Below are 21,119 nucleotides of genomic sequence, written 5' to 3' on the forward strand. Positions count from 1 at the left end.
TTGAACCAGAGCTGGCTGAAACTCAGGACTTAGGTTCAGTCTGAGGGCTTGGCTACACTTGAGAGTTACAGCGCTGGTGGTGGCTTTACAGCGCTGTAACTTACTCCCCGTCCACACTGGCAAGGCACATACAGCGCTGTATCTCCCTGGCTACAGCGCTGCCTGTACTCCACCTCGATGAGAGGAATAAAGAGAACAGCACTGCTCTTGCAGCGCTGGGGTGCCAGTGTAAACAGTGATTAATCTTACTACGCTGTAACTGACCTCCGGAACCTTCCCATAATGCTTTTTAAGTAAAGATAACACTCTTTGTTTTGTTGTGAACTCAGGGCTCCCGGAGCTGCTTATCTAGAAAAAAAACACAGCTACTGTTTGCTCAAGCAGAGGCAGGCAGAGGGATCCCTTTGGAATGTTTGCATGAGGAGAGAAGCAGCACAGCGTGCGGGTGGGGGGATCCACTTCGGAGCAGCTGCTTATCTGGTCTGTGAGGAAAAAAGCAAAGAGGGCTATTTGCATTTAGTGAATGAGAGAGGGGTGGGGGAAGGGGTCGGAACTTGTAAGGCAGGAAGCTGACACAGTGTCGGCTCCAAAAATCCACTCTCTCTGTCTCCCCCATGCTCTCTGTCATACTCCACCCCACTCCCCCTCTTTTGAAAAGCATGTTGCAGCCACTTGAACGCTGGGATAGCTGCCCATAATGCACCACTCCCAACACCGCTGCAAATGTGGCCACAACAGTGCACTGGTAGCTGTCAGTGTGGCCACACTGCAGTGCTTTCCCTACACAGCTGTACAAAGACAGCTTTAACTCCCAGCGCTGTACAGCTGCAAGTGTAGCCAAACCCTGAGTGGCTAGCTAATCTGGCACTGTGGTCCCTATGTGCCAGGGTCCCCAGACCTGAAGTAGCCTGCACAGCAAGGCTCCCTGCTGTTGATCTGGCAGGGAATTCTGTCCGTGACTCAGGGTATGGCTACACTTGAAGATGTGCAGAGCTGAGAGTTACAGCTGTGTTCGTGCAGCTGTGTAGGGAAAGCGCTGCAGTGTGGCCACACTGACAGCTACCAGCGCTGCAATGTGGCCACATTTGCAGCATTTGCAGCGCTGTTGGGAGTGGTGCACTGTGGGCAGCTATCCCAGCATTCAAGTGGCTGCAACGTGCTTTTCAAAAGAGGGGGGTGGGGTGGAATGTGACAGGGAGCGTGGGGGAGACAGAGAGAATGGATTTTTGGAGCTGACACTGTTCTCAGCTCCCTGCCTTTCAAGTTCTAAGGACTGGAAGATACACAGCACCTACCTTCAATCATTTTAAAAGTTTTGACCTTTCCCCCATCTGTCTCTTATTCACTAAATGCAAATTATGCACTCCTAAATAGCCTTTAGACCACATAAGCAGCTGCTCAGCAGCCCCTCCTCTCTCTCCTCAAGCAAACAGCTGTGAACATTCCAAAGCAATTCCCCTGCCTCCGCTCGCTCCCTCGCTGGCGCAAAGAGCAGCTGTGTTTATTTTTTAACTAAGTAGCTACGGGGAGATCAGAGTTCAGCCATTCTTCCAGTTTGTTGTGGACAGGAATTCTGGGATACCTCCTAATACCCTGGAAGCCAATAACAGGGCTTTTGGTGGCTACACTTGATGACCAGCGCTGCATCACCAGCGCTGGAATCGCTACACCCCAAGCAAACCAAGTGTACAGCCAGCGCTGCAACCAGGGAGTTGCAGCGCTGGCCGTGCTTTGCAAGTGTGGACACAAAGTGAGTTGCAGCGCTGTAACCCCATCACCAGCGCTGCAACTCTCCAGTGTAGCCATGCCCTCAGCAAATTTGTCAGACCTGACTGACTTTCACAAGAAATTTCTGGTTCAACAAATCAGCATTTTTCAAAGAAACTTGGTTTTGTCAGAAAATTTCCAACCACCTCGTCTTGGAACTCTTATGCCCTTAAGATAGATGAAGACAAGATGCTATCATCTACAGTAGAAAGTTGTATGTATCTAATATATGACTAAATATAGTACCGCTTTGTTATATAACATAACTTGATCCAATACTAAATTTTCCAGCTAACTAGTTTGAGGTAGTTAATAATGCCGTCCACATCTTATGTTTGATTTAACTTCGTAGGTACTGTCACCTATCATCACTCTGATACCCTGTTTTTCTGTTGTTTTTCCTCTTAGTTTCAACATCTTTTTGCTTTTAGAGTGTACTCTCTTGATATCTTATCATATGGCAGGTATTCCCTGCCTGCATCTGGTTATAGGTATATGTGGACATGACATTAGCTATGTGGTGCTATATTTTACTTTGTCTAAATGTAGAACACTTTACTTTACAAATGAAAACAATAAAGACCATATGAAAATAGAATAAGCATTGTAAGAGCATGAATCTCTTGTTATCTAGGGAGGCCAGAAGTTACTTCACTCTGAGGAAGAAAAGAAGTAAACTTTGCTTATTTCCACACTTAGATAAATAAACTTATATGAACAGTCAGTGCTAAGGGAATGAAATGAGGTTAAAGAGGCCACCATCTGTAAGGCCACGTCCAGACTAGGAATTAAAATCGATTTTAGATACGCAACTTCAGCTACGAGAATAACGTAGCTGAAGTCGAATTTCTAAAATCGAGGTACTCACCAGTCTGGACGGGGCGGCATCGATGTCCGCGGCTCTCCGCGTCGATTCCGGAACTCCGTTCGGATTGATGGAGTTCCGGAATCGATGTAAGCGCGCTCGGGGATCGATACACCGCGTCCAGACTAGACGCGATATATCGATCCCCGAGCAATCGATTTTAACCCGCCGATGCCGCGGGTTAGTCTGGACGAGGGCTAAGAAGAGTAGACTTTAACCCTACGTCAGAGGATTGAGGAACTCTGATGTACAATGCATCTATACAACCAAGAGCTCAGCAGCAGATGTAAGAGGGAGAACTAGCTCTCAAAATCTGAGGGTGGATCATCAAAAAAGAATTTTACTGCACAAGTAGGTGCAACAATGGAAGGATTGGGATCTTAACTTCCAAGTTGGTGGTAGTCAGCATCTGGCACTAATCTTTGCTGTCTCAAGGAAACATCAATATTGTTAGTCTAAGTGATAAATCATCATATGAGAACATGCAGAGACCTGCGTGTCTCACTACGAGTTGGCTTTATTTGTGTGTTAAGTTTACAATCCCTAGGCCTGATTCTGCAGGCAGGCAGTCCCATTGTGGTCAGTGGGGCTATTAATAAAGTCATGTGAGTCCTACTCAGTGTAAATAAAGGATGTAGCTTGTGTTTCTCTTAGCATCCTCCCCAGTGCCTCAGTCTCAGATATTGGTTGTTAGAGATGGTATTTATATGGAAATTTTCATGAAAATATGTTTGTGTGTAGTCATGAATTATTAGCTCAGCTTTAAATTAGATGGTTTGTTACACACCCACTTATGGTTGAGATTCAAGAGATGGCATATAGTCTGGGAATATACGGTAGGTCTCTTGGTGATTGTTGTGTATAAATCAAATTAAAATAAGAAAGCTAGCTTTACTAGAAATGGCAGTAATTAATGTTTTTGCAAGAGATGCTGTCGACAGCGCTGATCCTGTAAAGACTTAATCACATCCTTAGTTATAAAGACGAGTAATGCCATCAATTCATCTGGGCTTATTCACTTCCTCAAAACTAAGCACATAAGTCTTTACAGGATTGGTATCTGTTTTACAAGTAAAACCAAAATAGTTGTTATAACAAAATCCTTTCGATCTGCGATCTTGTAACCCAAAAGGGAAAAAAAATATTGATTTGAATTAAGGTTTTATGCTTTTCACTGTAATTGATCAAAAATGATGGCTCTGATGGATAACCTACTGATCCATTAAATACTTGAAGTTGTAGCTGTTTAGTTATTGCTTAGAGCCTCATAAGCACTTCACTCTGACAGGGACTATGTTTTAGTGGGTCTGTGTTTATGCTACCTATGAATTATTTCTGTATACTTCAAAACAAAAAAAATTCTCTTTTTCCTTGTAGGAATCCAGAAGCTTTGAAGGCACAAGAAGAAAAGGTAGGAAAAATATAGGTTTTTTTCCCCCCAATTTGTATGTCACTGTTGATTGATCTTGAGGTAACATGTTGAAACAAACGTGAACCTACACACTTGAAGGAGGCTACTGTTATCCAAATTTTCAAGAGCCTGCTTCATAACATTTGACTTTCAGATTTTATGAAAACTCATCTCCAGATGTTTTCATGGAAAAAGAATTCAATGCAACGTAGCATGACAGAGCCTTGGGGATGTGTGAGATGGGTTTTTTTTTTTCTTTCCTCCTAGTGTCACTTAAAAACACACTAGCTGACTATGGGATTCAGGCTCAGACATTGAAATCTGCTAGGGAGAAAAAAGAATCACTTGTCCCAACTCCAGTGCAGGTGCACTGAGAATTTCCATTGCAGGAAGGAAATATCAGTGTTTGAGATGCTCCCACTAAGGCAGTCTTGAAAATAACAGAGGTGGGCATTGATCACCAGCTTGTTGTGGACATCATCTTTATGAATAATTAGGACAAGTAAATATCCATCTTCCCATGAGCTGGCACAAAGGTACCATGTATATACAAGATAGCTCTTTGTAATGCTTTTTATCTATTCAATTAAAAGTACTTTAAATTCTATGAATAAATACCATTATATTTTACTGAAATGAAACTGAAAATCCTGTTATCCTTGTTGCTCATGTAAGTTGCCATTTTAATGTGTTTCTCAAAAAGATACCTGCATATAGTCCTCCCCCCTTGCAAATCGTGGTGCTAGAATATTCCGCCTGAGCCAACTAGTTGGAAGCAACACATAAAGGTACCTGATAGTTTAGTGGGGTTTTGGAACAGTAAAGGAGGAGGATGTTTTATAAATATTGCCTGGGGATGTGGCCCAGTTGTGTAAGAGGGAAAGAGAATATTATAAGGCTGGGATGAGGAAGGTTAGAAGTAAAGATGGAACATGTGATGCTCTGACTTCCCTGTACTGCCACAAATGCAATTTCTCTCTCTTTGGTTCAGGATTTGGGCAATGGTATGATACTAAATGGCACACAGGAGAGTATTAGGTCTGCGAGCAGGTTACTTATTGTAATAGCTAAAGTCCATCTATACAGGCGTTTTTAAAACCAGCATTTCACCTGAACTAGTAACATCATTCTGAGTTTTAGAAGTGACAGGGGGACCCACAATGGATGCAGTGAGTGGCCAGTTTAAATTAATTCTTGTCAGCTGCCTCTCCAGACCATCAACAAAATGTCACAGACAATTACCTGATTGTTTTGTGAATAAAGACCATCCAGGGCTTAAAAAGGAAAGGGAGAATGCCATCAGGAGGTACTGACTGATCATCATTAGATTTTTTTTAACATACATCCACAATTGTGTGGATACAGCCAGTGGCTATAGACTCCAGGAAAGAAGGAAGAGGGTGATGAGGGATGCCATCACCAAATGGGTAATAACAGCTATAGCAATTAGAAAGTTTGTTCAAAGGTACATAAATGTTAAATAAAAGAGATATGCCAATGTACTGCTACTTGAGCTCAGATCCCACTTCCTAAAACTGTTTTTGAATTAGCAACTAATTGGCAGCTGTCTCTAGCAGCTCTTTTATTGTTATAGACAGATGGAGGAAAATCAGCTATCAAAGAACTCATTCTGTTTATCATTAATTTTGATTTTGTTTAGCAGATGTTTTCTTGATCTCTCAGTCACCTGCCTAATCTGTTTTGGTATAATGTGAAGTGGGTAACAGTCATCCATTAAACAGATTAATAAATTCCCTAATTTCATTCTGGTAGTTTCCTTAATTGCTCCAGACATACAGAATTCTGAGAAGCAGGCTGTAAACCATCAAGGGTTTTGTTGTATCGTAGATAACAAAAGGTCAATTTAAAATGTATGTTGCCATCTGGGCAGATATTGAGCTTTTGTTTTTCTTTGCAGTAGGTTTGTGTAAGAAGGAGTTCTGTACGTTCCCAAGAAAGTAGGTCAAACTGAAACAGTAGAGAGATTTTGTTATGTATTTTTGTTATATGTCCATTGTTAAAGAAGAAATCTGATTGGCTGAGGTGCTTGTATCTGCCTTGACAGTAGCTGGCACTCAAGGGTTAACTTGCTAAAAAGTGTATCGCTCCTTTAAAAAAAAATCAAGATGTCAAGTTGTATCAGATACCCATAAATTGTAGGTGGTTGAAATTACTTAGGTAGGCATTTTCAAAAGTGCACACCATTGGTCTGACTCTGCTCCTGCTGAAGTCAATGACAGTTTTACCATTGATTTAAGTGAGACCATAATTAGGCCAACATGGATCACTTTTGAAATCTCAGACTTGACAGTGAAATCTCTTAGGCAGATGAAGGTTTTACATAACTCTTTCAGACGGTTGAAGATGTTTATTCATATAACTCATATTACCTCACAATACACTGGGTATCAGCATAACCACATTTCCAGTTCTGTTGCTATTTATCCATATAGATATAAAGTACCAGAACGGAAGCTTTGCTGTGGCCCAAACAAAGCTGTCTGATCTCTTGACTGACAGTTTTGAGTCAATGCTGAATATGAGATCCCCTAAAGAAATGTGAGGTTATGTGCTTTGAAATTAGCCCCTTTTGAAACCACATATTACTGTGATTCTTTTTTAAATTCAGGCCAACAAGGTATAAGGTTCAACGATTTTCTGCCTTTTTTTTTTTCTGGGTCAGTTTTACTACTGAAAACTGAACCACAGTTTTATGCCCATATTTTGTTGAGGATGCAGATATTAGCTGCTAGATGTCTAACGATCTAATAATTCAGTTCTGTGCCTATGAAAATAAAGGCCATGAGTAAAACTTTCAAAATTTCCTAAGGGCCAAATTTTTAAAGGTATTTAGGCATATAGTGGTATTTGCAAAAGGATCTAGGCCCTAATTCCCACTGATTTCAAAGAGTGTAAGGTGCATTGGTGCTTTTGAAAAATCATACTTTGTGCCGGAATACCTTTAAAAATCTGGCCCTAAGTAATTTAGGACCCTAACCCCCATTTTCAAAAGGGATTTAGGAGATGTAATCTCATTGATAATCATTGAGATTTAGGCTCAAATCACTTAGAAAACTGTGAGACTTAGGCTCCTAAGTTAGGCTCCTACGTTATTTAAGTGTTTTTGGACATCCCTCTTACCCCTGAATATCAGTTAATATTGTCTACAGTTCTCTTAAGTAAAATTGACATGGCCAATAACAATAATTCTGATTCACCACTGCCTTGCATCTTGTGTGGTCATTTACACTGGGCAAAGTAGGTGTAAAATGCTCCTAAATAACTATGGTAGTGTTTTATGCCCACTTTACACAAGTGTAAATGGTTACGTGAGGAGCATGGCAGTCTAGAGTCAGGCCCAATAAGTATTTCCAGTCACAAGCATGTTTTGTTGCATCACATTCATTTTCTCCAAGCCAGTCTCAGTGCCATGAATACGATCTATCGATATGAATTGCGCAGAATGTCGGACTGCAATACAAACAGTCTATGTAAAGTGATTTTCCAGTTCTGGGGTAATTCAGCCTATCTGTAATCAAAGTATGTTTGTAGAATTACAAACAGCACAGAACTCAAGAATTGAATGCTACCAAGCATGGTAGATGTTATATATCTGATCACAGAAAAATGTGAAAGGATTTTCTAAACTCAATGGACATTTTTATTCAGTGCTTCTACATATGTTATTCAATGTCTTCCTTTCGTAAAAATCTCTTCAGCTGTTCCTGAATAAAACCATTTGTCCTGTAATGCCGTTTGTAAAACAATGAGGAAAAATGGCATTAGAACAGGACATGAAGTGTGTTAAAAGAATATGATTTCTGCTTTGCACAGAAACATTTTTTATATGTCTGTATTAAGAGATAGGATGATCCAATTTGAGATTTAGGTCTGCTGTATAATGACCATTGGCTCTGACACAATGGCTTTTATCTGAGGATCTCAAAACTAGAGCTGTCTGGAAAAAAAAATGTCCTGTGGAAAATTTCAACTTTTTGACAAAAAGTTAAAACTGAAAATTTTGGGCTGAAAACTGAGTTTCTATTTGGAAAATTCCACCGTGTTTTCCTGTTCCATTGAGCCTCTGTGATGGGAGTCAAATAGCATGATGCATCATGTGAGATGTAGTCCATCTGGGGAGCCAATCCCCTAGAGGAGAATGGGGCATGGGAAGCTGAATGACAACTCCAGGGAAGTACCGTGGTTGCTCAGAAGGGCATTGTTTATTTTGAACTGAAATGAAATTTTGATTTAGTTCCATAAAGCAAAGCAAACTTTTTGACATTTCCAAATAGTTCTTGATGGACATTTTTCTTGGATCTCTGGGAATCCATTTCTCAACTAACAAATTACATTTTCTGTGGAAAGCAGACAATTTTTGTGGATAAAAAGGTATTTCATTTTGGTGGTTGTTGAAAAACAGTTCTGATGGAAATATTTTGACCAGACTTACTGAAAACTTTTCTACAAACGTCAAAGAGTCAATTGTGCCCATCTTTCCTTGTGTAGCTGTAGAAGTTCTAGTTAAATGGACAATCTTTGAGTTCCCTGTATGTGAGGATGTCTCCAGGCTGGCACCAAAGGGAAATTAAGACCCTGCTCCAATGCCCTTTGAAGTCAATGGATGTATTTCCGTTGACTGCAGTGGGCACTGGATCAAGTCCTAATTGCTATGGAGGGGCAATTCCTTCCTGAGCACACTCTAAATTGTGGAAATTTATTTCCATTTTAATTCTGGTTAATGTAATTGCAGATTAATTTTTATTCATGTGTCTAACCATTATTTGAATTTTACATTTTGAATAAAAATGATCTGTGAACTGAAAAAAAGGAAATTCTAGAAGTTGATTAGATGCTGAATAAATATTTCCACATTCTCAATTTTAAACATAGTAAGCTATTCTTTTCACTTTGATTTCCATGGGAGTTGCACTCATGTAATAGAAAGCAGAATATGGGGCACTGAACCTAATTTGGAGGGCTGGATTTTGGAAAAGGCACATGCGGTGAGTAAGGGCATAGTTTGACATATTGCCTTTTTTTGCTGAATGTCCCCTAGATTTCATTTTAAGGGAAAAGTTGGATCAGACTGACTAGCTTATACCCTATTAGTCTTTTTTATGTAACCCTCTCTTCTCCTTCGTAAAATAAATAATCCTAATAATTTTAATTTCCTTTCATAAAGAAGCCCTTTGCGGCTTACCTTTAAAAAATATCCGTTGCTCTTCTCCAGATGTTTTCTACTTCTAGTCTACTTTATATGATTGTATAACCAAAACTGTGTGCAATACTTGAAATGAGGATACACTATTGTGTCACATAATTCTCATTTTCTGTATTGTTCTCTGTCCCCTGCTTAATATGTCCCAGCATCCTATTCAAAGTGAATTGCATAGACATCTTCATTGAGCCAGATGCAATATGATCAACGTCTGACCTAGGCCACACATCCATTCTGTTTTGCTGTCTGAGCAGTGGACTTCAAAGTGAAACTTACTAATGTCCTTGTAAGATTAAATTGTTAGTTTTCTTGCAAGTTCCTTTGTGCTCTCTACAGGCTGTAAAGGGAAACGTTATACATTTTTAAAATAAATTTGACTTTGAAATCTGCTGTACTGCGTAAAAGACTGAAATATTGCCAGAGAACAACTGGGACAAGAGAACAAATGAGCAGGCAGAGAGGTGAGGTAAGGGAAGCAACAGCTCAGGAGGAATACAAAGAGGAACTGTAGGCATTGCAAATGGGAGGAGGAATCCTGAGCCCAGAGAGAATGAGAGCAAAGATGCAGCAGACTAAAAGGGTAACAGAGAAAGTTGGGTAGACTATGGGGCAGAATCAGAAATGGGCTCACGTAAGTAGACAGGAAAGGAAGCATTTCATCTGACTTGTGAAAATGTCTATTAACTGTTTCCAAAGAACCATTTCCAAATGAAGAGAAGGAGCATTTGACTTAAGAGTGGGCAGTTTTACCTTTAAATGTCAATGAGCTCTCACCACATATTGAGCACGGTTGAATAAATCATATGCACCAGTTCTAATGCATCCACTACTTTGGTAAAGGTCTATAGAGAGTTCCAGTAGGTTAGACCAGGCATGATTTAGCCATATTAAAGCCTGAAGATTTGCCCTGATCAACTTCCACTCAACCAGTTGATTTATTATTATACCCTTTAATAGTTTTCACAAGCACTTAGGGCCCAATCCTGAGATGCTGCATAATCTCTGGATGTTCTGAATGCCCTCACCCCCCACCCCCGACTTCACAGGAGTGGAGGATAAATCCCTTAATGTTGAAACTGTGTGATGAGTATAAAATGTGTGCCTAAGTGTATGGTTAATTATATTAAGCCTAAAGGGCCAGATTTCCAGCATATGTAAATTGTCAAAGCTCCATTGAAGTTAATAGAGCTCCACCAATTTACACACCAGCTCAGGATCTAGCCCAAAGAATTCAGTCATCCTCTTCATTTGTTTTCATGTTGCTCATATTCATCCATTCAACAAATTAGTGTCAAAAATGTTTTTTAAAGGCATTCACCCAAGAAATTATCAAACTGATTTCTTCCACTCTTTGTCCAAAGAACTCTACTAAATGAGATGCATGTCAAGACTTATTCACGGACTAATAACAAACTTCCATAAAGATCACAATTTTGACTACTGGTTGTGCATCAAAATGTTAAAACCCTGCTTAAAAGGTGTTAATTATGAACAGCTCCGTGGCAGTATGCAGTTTTGCATTATTTATATTGCATTGATTTAAAATAAAAGTGTTAACTGAGTTTTTCCCATTTTGTTCAATAGTTGTAAAGTGTTTATTTCAATGATTTCCCCACTGTGATAACATAATGAACCAGATCGTCAGCTGGTGTAAATGTGCATTGCTTCATTGAAATCTGTGGAGCTGCACCAGTTTGCACCAGCGGTGGCTGGGCCCAAGAACGTCAGTAATGTTTATTTCTCTGTTGCTTGATAGGAATTCCTAATGCCCTAGATGTGCAATTGGCTCAAGAGTTTAAAAACAAGGTAAAGAATTTCCATTCCTTCCTTCTGTGCACATTTCAAAGGGCCACAAAATATCCTTAGGGCCTGATCCAAGACCCATTATAAGCAATGAGAGTCATTCTATTGCCTTTAGTGGCCTTTGGATCAAGTTCTTAGTCTTGATGGCCAAAGGGCTGGAGGTTGTCCCAAGAGCTGGATTTCTTGGATTGTTTCACTGTCTCAGGCCAGCTCTGGAAACCATACTCCATGGCAGCACCCGCCTTTTAAAAAACCTACACAGTAGCCAAACTTCAAAACTTGTATACAAAAATAGCTATCTTTTGCAAGGTCATAAGGAGGAGAAGTTGCTCTGTACATTGTTATTTTACTAATTTTAACAATACTTCTCTCTTTGCTTGAAGCAGGAATTCACATCACTATAAATCTCCAGCTGTTTTATCATTTCATTTGAATTTTTATCGTTGCTGCATGTTTTCAGGGCATATATTGTCACAAAGTTGCAACCTGATTGCGAGGAGAAGGGGAATTGGACGAGGTCACAATAATAATCAAAAGTGAGGCTCACATTAAAAAAAAATAGACCAGTGCTGTAAAATTATGATACTCTAAATGGTATTTCCACATCCTCCTTCATGTGCGATACCCTTGCAAAGTATGATGCAATGGAGTAATTAGCTTTGAGGTGGTGGTGTGGGGGAATGGATGGAAATTAATGAAGGTAAAGACAACTCTTCTAGCAGCTGTCAAAGGCAATCTTACACTCTTTCTGGTGTCAGGATCTTCCCAATGTGAAGAAATGGTGAAGTTAATTACTTTTGTACAAACCTGTCTGTAGTGAGAGTTAATTATCACTTGACATATTTCTTAGTTTAAAATTAAAACAGCCTGGGGGTTGTGGGGGGAATAGTAAAAGAATCAGTTCATTAGCCAGTGTCAGGCTCAATATTAAACAGACAATACAGCTGATTTTAGGCAGATCATCCTTTAGTTGCTTCTTATATGTGCATAGATGTGGAATTCTGGACAAGGATGAGCCAGCCAGAAATGTACCAGAGTGGTCAGTTTCAGTGAATTCAAATAGTTTAAGTGCCATTTTCTAATATAAGCAATGCTAACCCCAGTAGCAATGTTTGGCTCTCAAATTATTTTTCACACTTTAAAATCTAAATCCATTCCTAGTCTGCTCCAGCATTTCCAGTGGTTACAATAAAATAATTGTGAAATATATCTAGCTCCTTTAGAAAAGCTGTATGCATTGGTAGAAATACCAAGGGGTTGTTCCCTGAACTAAATTCACGAATAACTGATAATTTTCCACATTTGGAAAATGTCTGGTTGGGGTGGAGGGAATGGGTAACTTTCCATGGCTGTTAACCTTCATTATACAGTATTCAGATATGTAACTTTGTTAGTGTCATGAGTTAGATGAACCCCCTAGATGGGTTTAAAAACCTCCTTGAATAGCAAGACACAAGATAGCTGCTACAAGCAAACCAAATATTAGAATGGGGTCATGCAGACAAGCCTAATTAGCAGTAGGTCCTTGACTCCCTAAAGGGCAGGGAACATGCACCAACAGTGCAAGAGAGCTGAGAGATTCTGACAGCGCTTAATTTGTAATGAAAGAAGTGCCAGGGCTGAAGCAATTTTTTTACATTCATAACTGATGCAGCAAGCCCAGAGGTGCCAGGACTATGAACAGCCAAGCCCTGGCACAAATTGAGCACTGGATTTTGGAGACAAATTAGAAGAGGGCAAATAAAAAATGTTCCTTGTCATATGATAAAGCTTACAGTTTAATGTATAGATTTTCAGTTGCTGGAAATTAGTTTCTCTTCTGTTTGGATGTAGCTGAAAGCAGCTGAATTTTTCCAATTGAATACAGAATGAACTGTACTGGCAGCTGAATAAAAACACCCTCATCATACAGGTTTCTTCCCTGGCACAATTAGCTGCTACACCAAGCTTCCTGTCACCCAGTGAAAATGAGAAACACAGATTGAACATGCAAACAAATGTGTTTCTTTTCTCTGCAGCTCCTTTCATTGTCTCTGGATGAGAGTAGCCTTGTCTCCAAGAAGGATCCTGCTAGGTGGCCATAATATTTAATAAGAGCAGCTTCAGAAATCACACACTTTTTCTCTGGTGAAAACCTACAGTTGAAAGGGATCCTAAAAATAAAAACGTTTCCAGCTACATGGGGACTGACATTCTTTTGGTCAGCCTAGTGAAATCCATAGGCTCACTGGCCAGAGGGCAGGGATGACAAAATGCAGGTGATGTTTTTAAAAATATGTCCCTTTTAGGTCACCACATCCTAACCTAAACATGCTGGAGGTTAGTCTGATGTCTGAGCTGTTAGAATGTGAAGCAGACAAACCACAAGCACTCAATCAAAGCTGTCTGGCATTTGCACTGCAGACATTCCCAATATTTGATATCTAGAGATGCAGTAGTTGCTCAGCAATATGAGAAATGGAAAAGCAGGCTCAGAAATCTGTTGGTTCCACTTGAAGTTGCAAGTCCAAAATGACAAATCGCAGTTCTGCTACAGTATACGTATTGTTCTTTTACACAAAGTGGTGCCGTGAAGAGCAAATTGGAAGCCTAATTCAAGAATTTGGCAGATGTTGCAAGATGGCAGATTTAAGACTTCAGGGAGTTCACAGGAAGTGCTGGAGAGAGAACTACCAAAGGCATGTGAAATAACTGATGGTTTTATAGATGTGAAGAGTGAGAAGGTGTTAAAACACGCAGAGGCTCAGTATACAAATGTGGCAAATATAAACAAGAAAGAAATGAAGTAACAGCTGGAGGGACTTTGGACTGATGGTACAAAGGAGAAAATGCAGAACCCAGAGGCAAATACATCCTACCTACCATTCTGGGTTGTTTTACAGACATCTTGGAGTGAAAGAGGGGAAATAAGCAACTTTTTTAAGGAGCAAGAAGCCACAAAGAATCCAGAATGTCTGTTGATTTTGAAGTGACTCCAAATCTCAGCCACCCGTTAAAATGTTTGAAAAGACAATATTTCAGATGAATAGAGGGCAAATTGTATTTTGAATGTGATCCTAGGAGGAGGAAGCCCAATGAAGAAGGTCTTGAGAGTTGTCTGTACTGGGACCAGTCCTAATCAACATATTCATAAGTGATCTGGAAAAAGGTGTATATAGTGAGGCGGCAAAATTTGCAGAAGATACAAAACTACTCAAGATAGTTAAGTCCCAGGCAGATTGCGAAAAGCTACAAAAGGATCTCACAAAACTAGGTGACTGGGCAACAAAATGGCAGATGAAATTCATTGTTGATAAATGCAAAGCAATGCACATTGGAAAACATAATCCCAACTATACATACAAAATGATGGGGTCTAAATTAGCTGTTACCACTCAAGAAAGAGATCTCAGAGTCATTGCTGATAGTTCTCTGAAAACATCCACTCAATTTGCAGTGACTGTCAAAAAATCAAACAGAATGTTGGGAATCATTATGAAGGGGATAGATAATCGGCTGAAAATATCATATTGTGTCCCTATAAATCCATGGTACGCTCACATCTTGAATACTGCATGCAGATGTGGTTGTCTCATCTCAAAAAAGATATATTGGACTTGGAAAAGGTTCAGAAAAGAGCAACAAAAATGATTAGGGGCATGGAACAGCTTTCATATATATTGCCTAGGGAGGTTGTGGAATCTACATCTCCAGAGATATTTAAGAGTAGGTTAGATAAATATCTATCTGGGATGGTCTAGACAGCATTTGGTTCTGCCGTGAGGGCAGGGGACTGGACTCGATGACCTCTCGAGGTACCTTCCAGTCCTAGAATCTATGACTCTATATGAAGAGAGATTAATAAGACTAGGACTTTACGGCTTGGAAAAAAGACAATTAAGGGGGGGTATGATTCTATAAAATCATGTCTGGTGTGGAGAAAGTAAATAAGGAACACGAACTAGGGATCACCAAATGAAATTAATAGGCAGCAGGTTTAAAACAAGCAAAAGGAAGTATTTCTTCACGCCATGCACAGTCAGCCTGTGGAACTCTTTGCCAGAGGATCTTGTGAAGGCCAAGACTATAACAGGGTTCAAAAAAGAACTAGATGGAGGATAGGTCCATCAATGGATATTAGCCAGGATGGGCAGGGATGGTGCCCCTAGCCTCTGTTTGCCAGAAACTGGGATTGAGCGACAGGGAATGGATCACTTGATTACCTGTTCATTCCCTCTGAGGCACCTGGCATTGGCCACTGTCGGAAGACAGGATACTGGGCTAGATGTGCCTTTGGTCTGACCCAGTATGACTGTTCTTATGTTGTCCTACTGACAGCAGTTTTTGTGGGAATAGGGAACCGTTATAAGAGTGCATATTAAGCCTTTAGGAGTTTGTACAACCTGGGATAGATTGACCCTAGCTCTGACCTGTAGAAAGTAACTTGAGAATTCCAGCACCTGCTGGTGGTCATTCGGATGTATAAGTTGTCTGAATCAGATTGCTGGAGCTTCTCAAATAAAGAACAGTAACCCTCTACCGGTGTTGGTGTGCCTACCTGGTTTTACTTCTCCAAGACACTACAGTATTAAAGAAACCCTAACACTCAGCAGTGGAGCAATTCATGTTGTTGTTTTAATTTATAAAATGAAACCATTCAGGGCTCTGGGTTAATAACAATTCACTATATAAAACAAACACATTTGTCCACAATGTCAGCACAAAAATCCCTCCATCCTTCCCCACAAAACTTGAACTACTCTCCATTCAGTCCAGTTCTCAGGGTCTGGGTAGAAAAGACCAGGATTACAATGTGCCCTGAGGCTCAGCACTCAGGCTCTCTCCCAGACTGAGTTGAAGGAAGAGGAAGTAATTAAAATAGAATGACTTGCTTGCAAGTGAAGAGTTGTTGGCTCAAGTATCTTCTCTGTTATCAATAGCCAGGTTAAAATGCAAGGAGAGAGCCAGACTTGAAGGCATCTGTTTCTGATTATCCCAGATGGTGCATTGCTATCCATATGAAAAATTCCTTTTCTCTCCTCTACCATGTAAGCCTGCTTAAACGTATTGCTATGATGCAAACCTTGGCATGGGTGACTGAGATGTCCAATACAACACCTGCTTTGTGGGCAGGTGCTTCTGCAAGGTGCAGATTGATTTGAGCAGCCTTAGTGAAGTATACTAAACATATCTGACTGTTGGTCTAGAAGCTAGCCTCATTCTAAGGGTTAAATGAAAAGCTGACAACTGTTATTTCTGATGGTCTGCATGGAGTACAGTGTGTAAATACTCACCAGCAAACCAGGTTATCCAGCATCCTCCTGAAATTAGTAAAATGAATTACCCAGACTTTAGGCGACAAAACCCTATAACTAGGATAGTTTATAGGCTCTGTCAAAGATTTTCTGACTCATGATTTACCCTCCCATCCCCTGCCCGGCTCCAGCAGTCTCTCTGCTACACAATAATAGGTTATATTTTCAATTGTAGACTTATTTGCTCTTTTTTTTAAAAAAAAAAATAGGGCCTTATGTTGAAAGGCGCCAAGGACCAATTTCATTTTAATGTAAAATGCCATTTCTGTCTTCAATTGACATTTTAACCCAGAGGGAGCTCAACTGGGTTAATGTTTTCTGAGCTGCAACCGACACTCACATATGACAACACTAAAATAGAGAAATTATACTGCTCCTATCTACTGTGTGTTTAATAATCATCTTGGATAAAGTGAGCTTTTTGGCCTCAATCCTGCATTTGGTTCGATGTGGCTGCACAGTGCCCCAGTGGAACCCCCGGGGTTACATATCTGAATGCAAAGCGGTGATAATGTAGCAAATGATTGTAAAGCACTGAAGGCTGCACTAATTTATGGACCCAATGGGTCAACTGAGTGCTTGGGGATTGTCAGAGCACTGGGATATCCTGACCACGGTTTTCTCCTGGTCATGCTTCCTTTACTTTCCATGGAGAGGTGGCATAGGAACCACTACAGTGGGTCTATAACATCAGAAGAGCCCCATAGGCAGGGAAGATCTTTCTCGGGCTGGGTAAACCAACATTAGGGAAGCTTTGTTCAACTGTACTAGCCCAAACCTTCACTAATGCACCAGAGGATCTGGCTACAGTCGTGGAAATGTAAACATTAACACGGAACACCCTGCCTCCTATGATGCATAGAGCACTTCCTTAGAGGAAGACCTGCATTAAGTATCAAAAGTAAACTTCTACTTTTTTTTTTAATTTGTATTTCAGTGTAATCTTCAGGGCATTTATTGAAAGATGCCAGCTCTAGTACATGTCATGTCATGAAGGATGTGCTATCTAGGGCTACTAGAAAATATGAGATTCTGCATGTGCAGACCTGGGAATGGAGTGCTGATTACGCTAACGCCTGGATGCACAAAAGGAGTTAGATGCCTAAGTCCTGTGCCATCCAAAACTCGTGCTGAATTCCTAAACTCACTCAGCACCTAAGTTTTTGCAATAAAACTAGCAGCCTATGTTTCTGCCTCTGAGCATGAGCCCTGCTGTCTCCCTCTAGGTGCTTGAACGCCTGTCTCCTTCCAAAGCCCCAGGGCAATTCACAAACTAGGGGGGAGATAGGCCTCTGCCAAGCCTACCAGATTGGGCCCCTGAGACAAGCTAACACAAAACAGCCAGCAGGGCCGGACAAGAAGAGGGTCTTCCGCATCACTATTAAATAAGTTCTGTTGACCAAGCTACCACCACTTGGGGAGATGGAGTTCCTACAGTGACAGGAAAAAACCTTCCATCACTGTAGTCTGCGTCTACGCTACGGGGTTACAATGGCATAGCTTTGGCACCATAGTGCCTGTAGTGTAGACGTGGCATCATTTTGTGCATCCAGATTTAAGTGTTTCAGGAGCGCTCTTGAAGAATTGTGGCAGGAGGAAGAGCTGGCAATGCCTGGAGGTGGTAAGGGGACCGTTAATCATATAAGGGAAAGTTTTATCTTAAAAAAATAAAACACTCAAAAAACGAAAAACAAGGCTCTGGAAAATCTCCCCAGGCCCAGCAGCCAGGAAACAAAGCACCATATTGGTGTATCATTTTAATCTGCTTCATCCTAGTCCAAAAGAGAAAAATATTACACTTTGGAGCAAATAATAAAACTCAAGTCTAGATTCTCAGTTGTCTCTTTTGGCAGAGATCTTTTGGAGTGTATGGAACCTCACTGATTTTATACCAGCTAAGGATCTAGTCCACAGTCTACAGTACTCAGCAGCAGTTCTGTTATCTTATCCCATCAACACAACTCTCAAGAATCACTGGTGTCTGTGGTTTGGGGCTTGTACAGTTACATGATTACTGGTACAGAAGCGTGTTTATGGGTCCAGAGCTTAGACTGTGCCAGATTTTCTGTTATAAACCCTCATTTTTCAGGGGGCTTCTGCTTCATTTGTAAATGTTCACTCCAGGCTACGTGTTTGCAAAAAATGTCCCAGCTCAGTAATTAATGCTTGTGTGTGTGTGTATATTTATTAATAATAAGTTATGAGTCTGTAAAATGGTCCAATTGTTTTTGGTATTTGGAAAAGAAAAATGTACTGCATGTATAGTAATGTAATTACTTTTCAAGGAAATTTCATAAGGATTTTTATTATGTTCCTAAATACACATTTACTGTACTCAATAGACCAGAATAGATCTGAATAAGCCATTTTGGTCCATTGAGTAAATAAAACAGGTTTCTAAAGCTTTTATAAATATGTGTTTAGTCAGTAGATCTCATTGGCTGCTCTGGAGCTGTTCAAGTCTCTCAGATAAATAATACAAATTTAATAACTTTCCATAAGTGTTTCCATGTTTGTCACAACCCTACTGTTGTTTACCTAAACCATTCCACTTGTTTATAATATTTAAAGAGGTCGTTGGATGAGTACTATAGAACTTCAGAGCCTTTGCACATTAATGCAGGGCAGAATAGCATTCTTATATCTGATTGTTTTGTTAGGCAGCTGGGATAGGGAGAGGTGGTGTTGCATATATTTAGGGATGTCATGAAAATTGTCAGGCAGCAGCACTAGTTCCTTCACTTTCTTTATCTTCCTCCTAGCTGGAGGGTCTCACCACTCACTGTCTATCTCCACAAGGTGTCTGCTGCTCTGCTTAGAAGAGGAAAAAGTTTTAGTTTCCTTCCACTTATCTCTGCTCCAGCTATTTGGCTGGCAAAGTGGGCCATGGGGGGAGAGATAGCTCAGTGGTTTGAGCATTGGCCTGCTAAATCCAGGGTTGTGAGTTCAATCCTTGAGGGGGCCATTTGGGGAACTGGGATAAGAATCTGTCTGGGGATTGGTCCTCCTTTGAGCAGGCAGTTGGACTAGATGACCTCCTTAGGTCCTTTCCAACCCTGATATTCTATGATGTTGTATGTGGCCACACATTAACTTGCCCCAAGGATTGGATCTGGAGACAGCAATGCCTTCCAATTAAGTGTAAAACAATTGGACTCAGATTGGGAAATCTCAGTAGCTAATAAATTTTGCCACATTGAAATTGGTGTGTGTGAAAAGTGACCCTGGATTGATGTCCCAAGATGCTGAATTCCTTCACTGCACAGTATGGGGTGTGGCAGCCTGAGCTTCCTCACCCTGCTCTGTCAATATTGTAATCTGAAAAAACACTTCTCTAGAGGGGATTCCAACCTCTATGCACATTCAGTACTTGGTCCCTCTACTGAGATTGCCACTGAGGTTACAAATTCTAGTGCTTTATTGTGATATGGAAACCTATGGGAAGTCCTCTGACTGATTTCACTGAGGCCATCAGATAATAACACAAAGCCCCAGGTAAAGTCCCCTGAAACCTGGATTTGTCTTCAAACCTTTTTTCTCTGCACAATTGAACAGAAAATCTCACAAAATGTTGCTGCTTACAAGATTTCAATTAACTTCTCATTTCAACTGCAAAGTGAGAAATACTGTACATTGTCCCCTTGTGGTATTTCTGCTTCCCCTCCCAGTCAATCCCTAAGAGTGGATTCCTATGGGAATATATTTACTTTAAGCTTACTTAATATATTTGAACATTTTATTTTGTTTAAGCAGTATGTAATTTTGGAGGGGTTAATTCACAGTTTATTTGGACTAGTTTATTTATTTTCAGCATTTACATTATTTACATATATTATTTTTTTCTTATTTATTTCTTCGTGGTATATTTATGTTTATATAGTAGTGTGTAGAGTGTGTGTGTGTATGTGTGTGTATATATATATTTTTTTCAAAAATTGCCCTTTAAAGTCTGTTTTCTTATATTTGCATTATTAATAAAATATTTTCTTCCCGTCACGATGCATTTATTTTTCCATTCTGTTTAGAAGTTACATACTTGTTTTTATCATACCTCTTGACTTTTCTGTGTTCATGCTTTTATATTTCCCGTATTCTTTCATGTTTCCTTATTTATTTTCCCCCTAAATTATTATGGTTTTATTTGGTTTTCATCTCTTCCTTATTACCCACTAAACACTGTTGTCACCTTTTAGCAAAGGCAGCACTGGCAAATTTTCTTCTCTGGGAATAGACTCACTGAAGCTAGAAATTGGATGCAGTATTATGTGGTTTCTGTGTTCTTATCGACCTGTCCAACTCTGTATTGGCATCAGTGCAGATGAGAGATGATTCAGTGCCAAAAAGGTTCATGAAGAAAAACAGCAATTCATCGGAGTTGCAATTAGAGCAGATGCAATACTATGTATATGGGATGGACAACTCTGCACCCTGAGTGTGAGAAAATATTGACAGCATGCACCCAACATGCTCAGCGCAAGACTTGAATATTATTATATTGCGTATGGAGGAAAGACTGACATTAAAAATATCAGTTCTGTTTTCATTACACTGCCAGAAGAGATGATCGTCTTCAAAAACACTTTGGAGTGACCCCCAAGAGTCCCCCACACACTCCAGGATGAACATTCAATGGCTGGAGTCTGTAGCTATAGAAAAAAAAATTTAAACCAGTATCTTAGGAATAGTTAAATGGTTTAGCCAATCTTGATGAGACCATAGACAGACCTGCTAGACAGGAGATCTCATTGTCTGTCAGTT

General features: G+C 40.2%; 1 protein-coding gene across 1 annotated transcript in view; it reads left to right on the plus strand.

Annotated features, from left to right (window-relative positions):
• Positions 1-21,119, plus strand: part of FSTL4 (follistatin like 4) — a 728,839-nt gene that overhangs the window by 276,149 nt on the left and 431,571 nt on the right. The window contains 1 exon segment of the mRNA XM_050962627.1: positions 4,010-4,043. Within this exon segment, the coding sequence (XP_050818584.1) occupies positions 4,010-4,043 (34 nt within the window).

Source organism: Gopherus flavomarginatus, chromosome 7, assembly GCF_025201925.1.
Source record: "Gopherus flavomarginatus isolate rGopFla2 chromosome 7, rGopFla2.mat.asm, whole genome shotgun sequence".
Classification (NCBI taxonomy): Eukaryota; Metazoa; Chordata; order Testudines; family Testudinidae; genus Gopherus; species Gopherus flavomarginatus.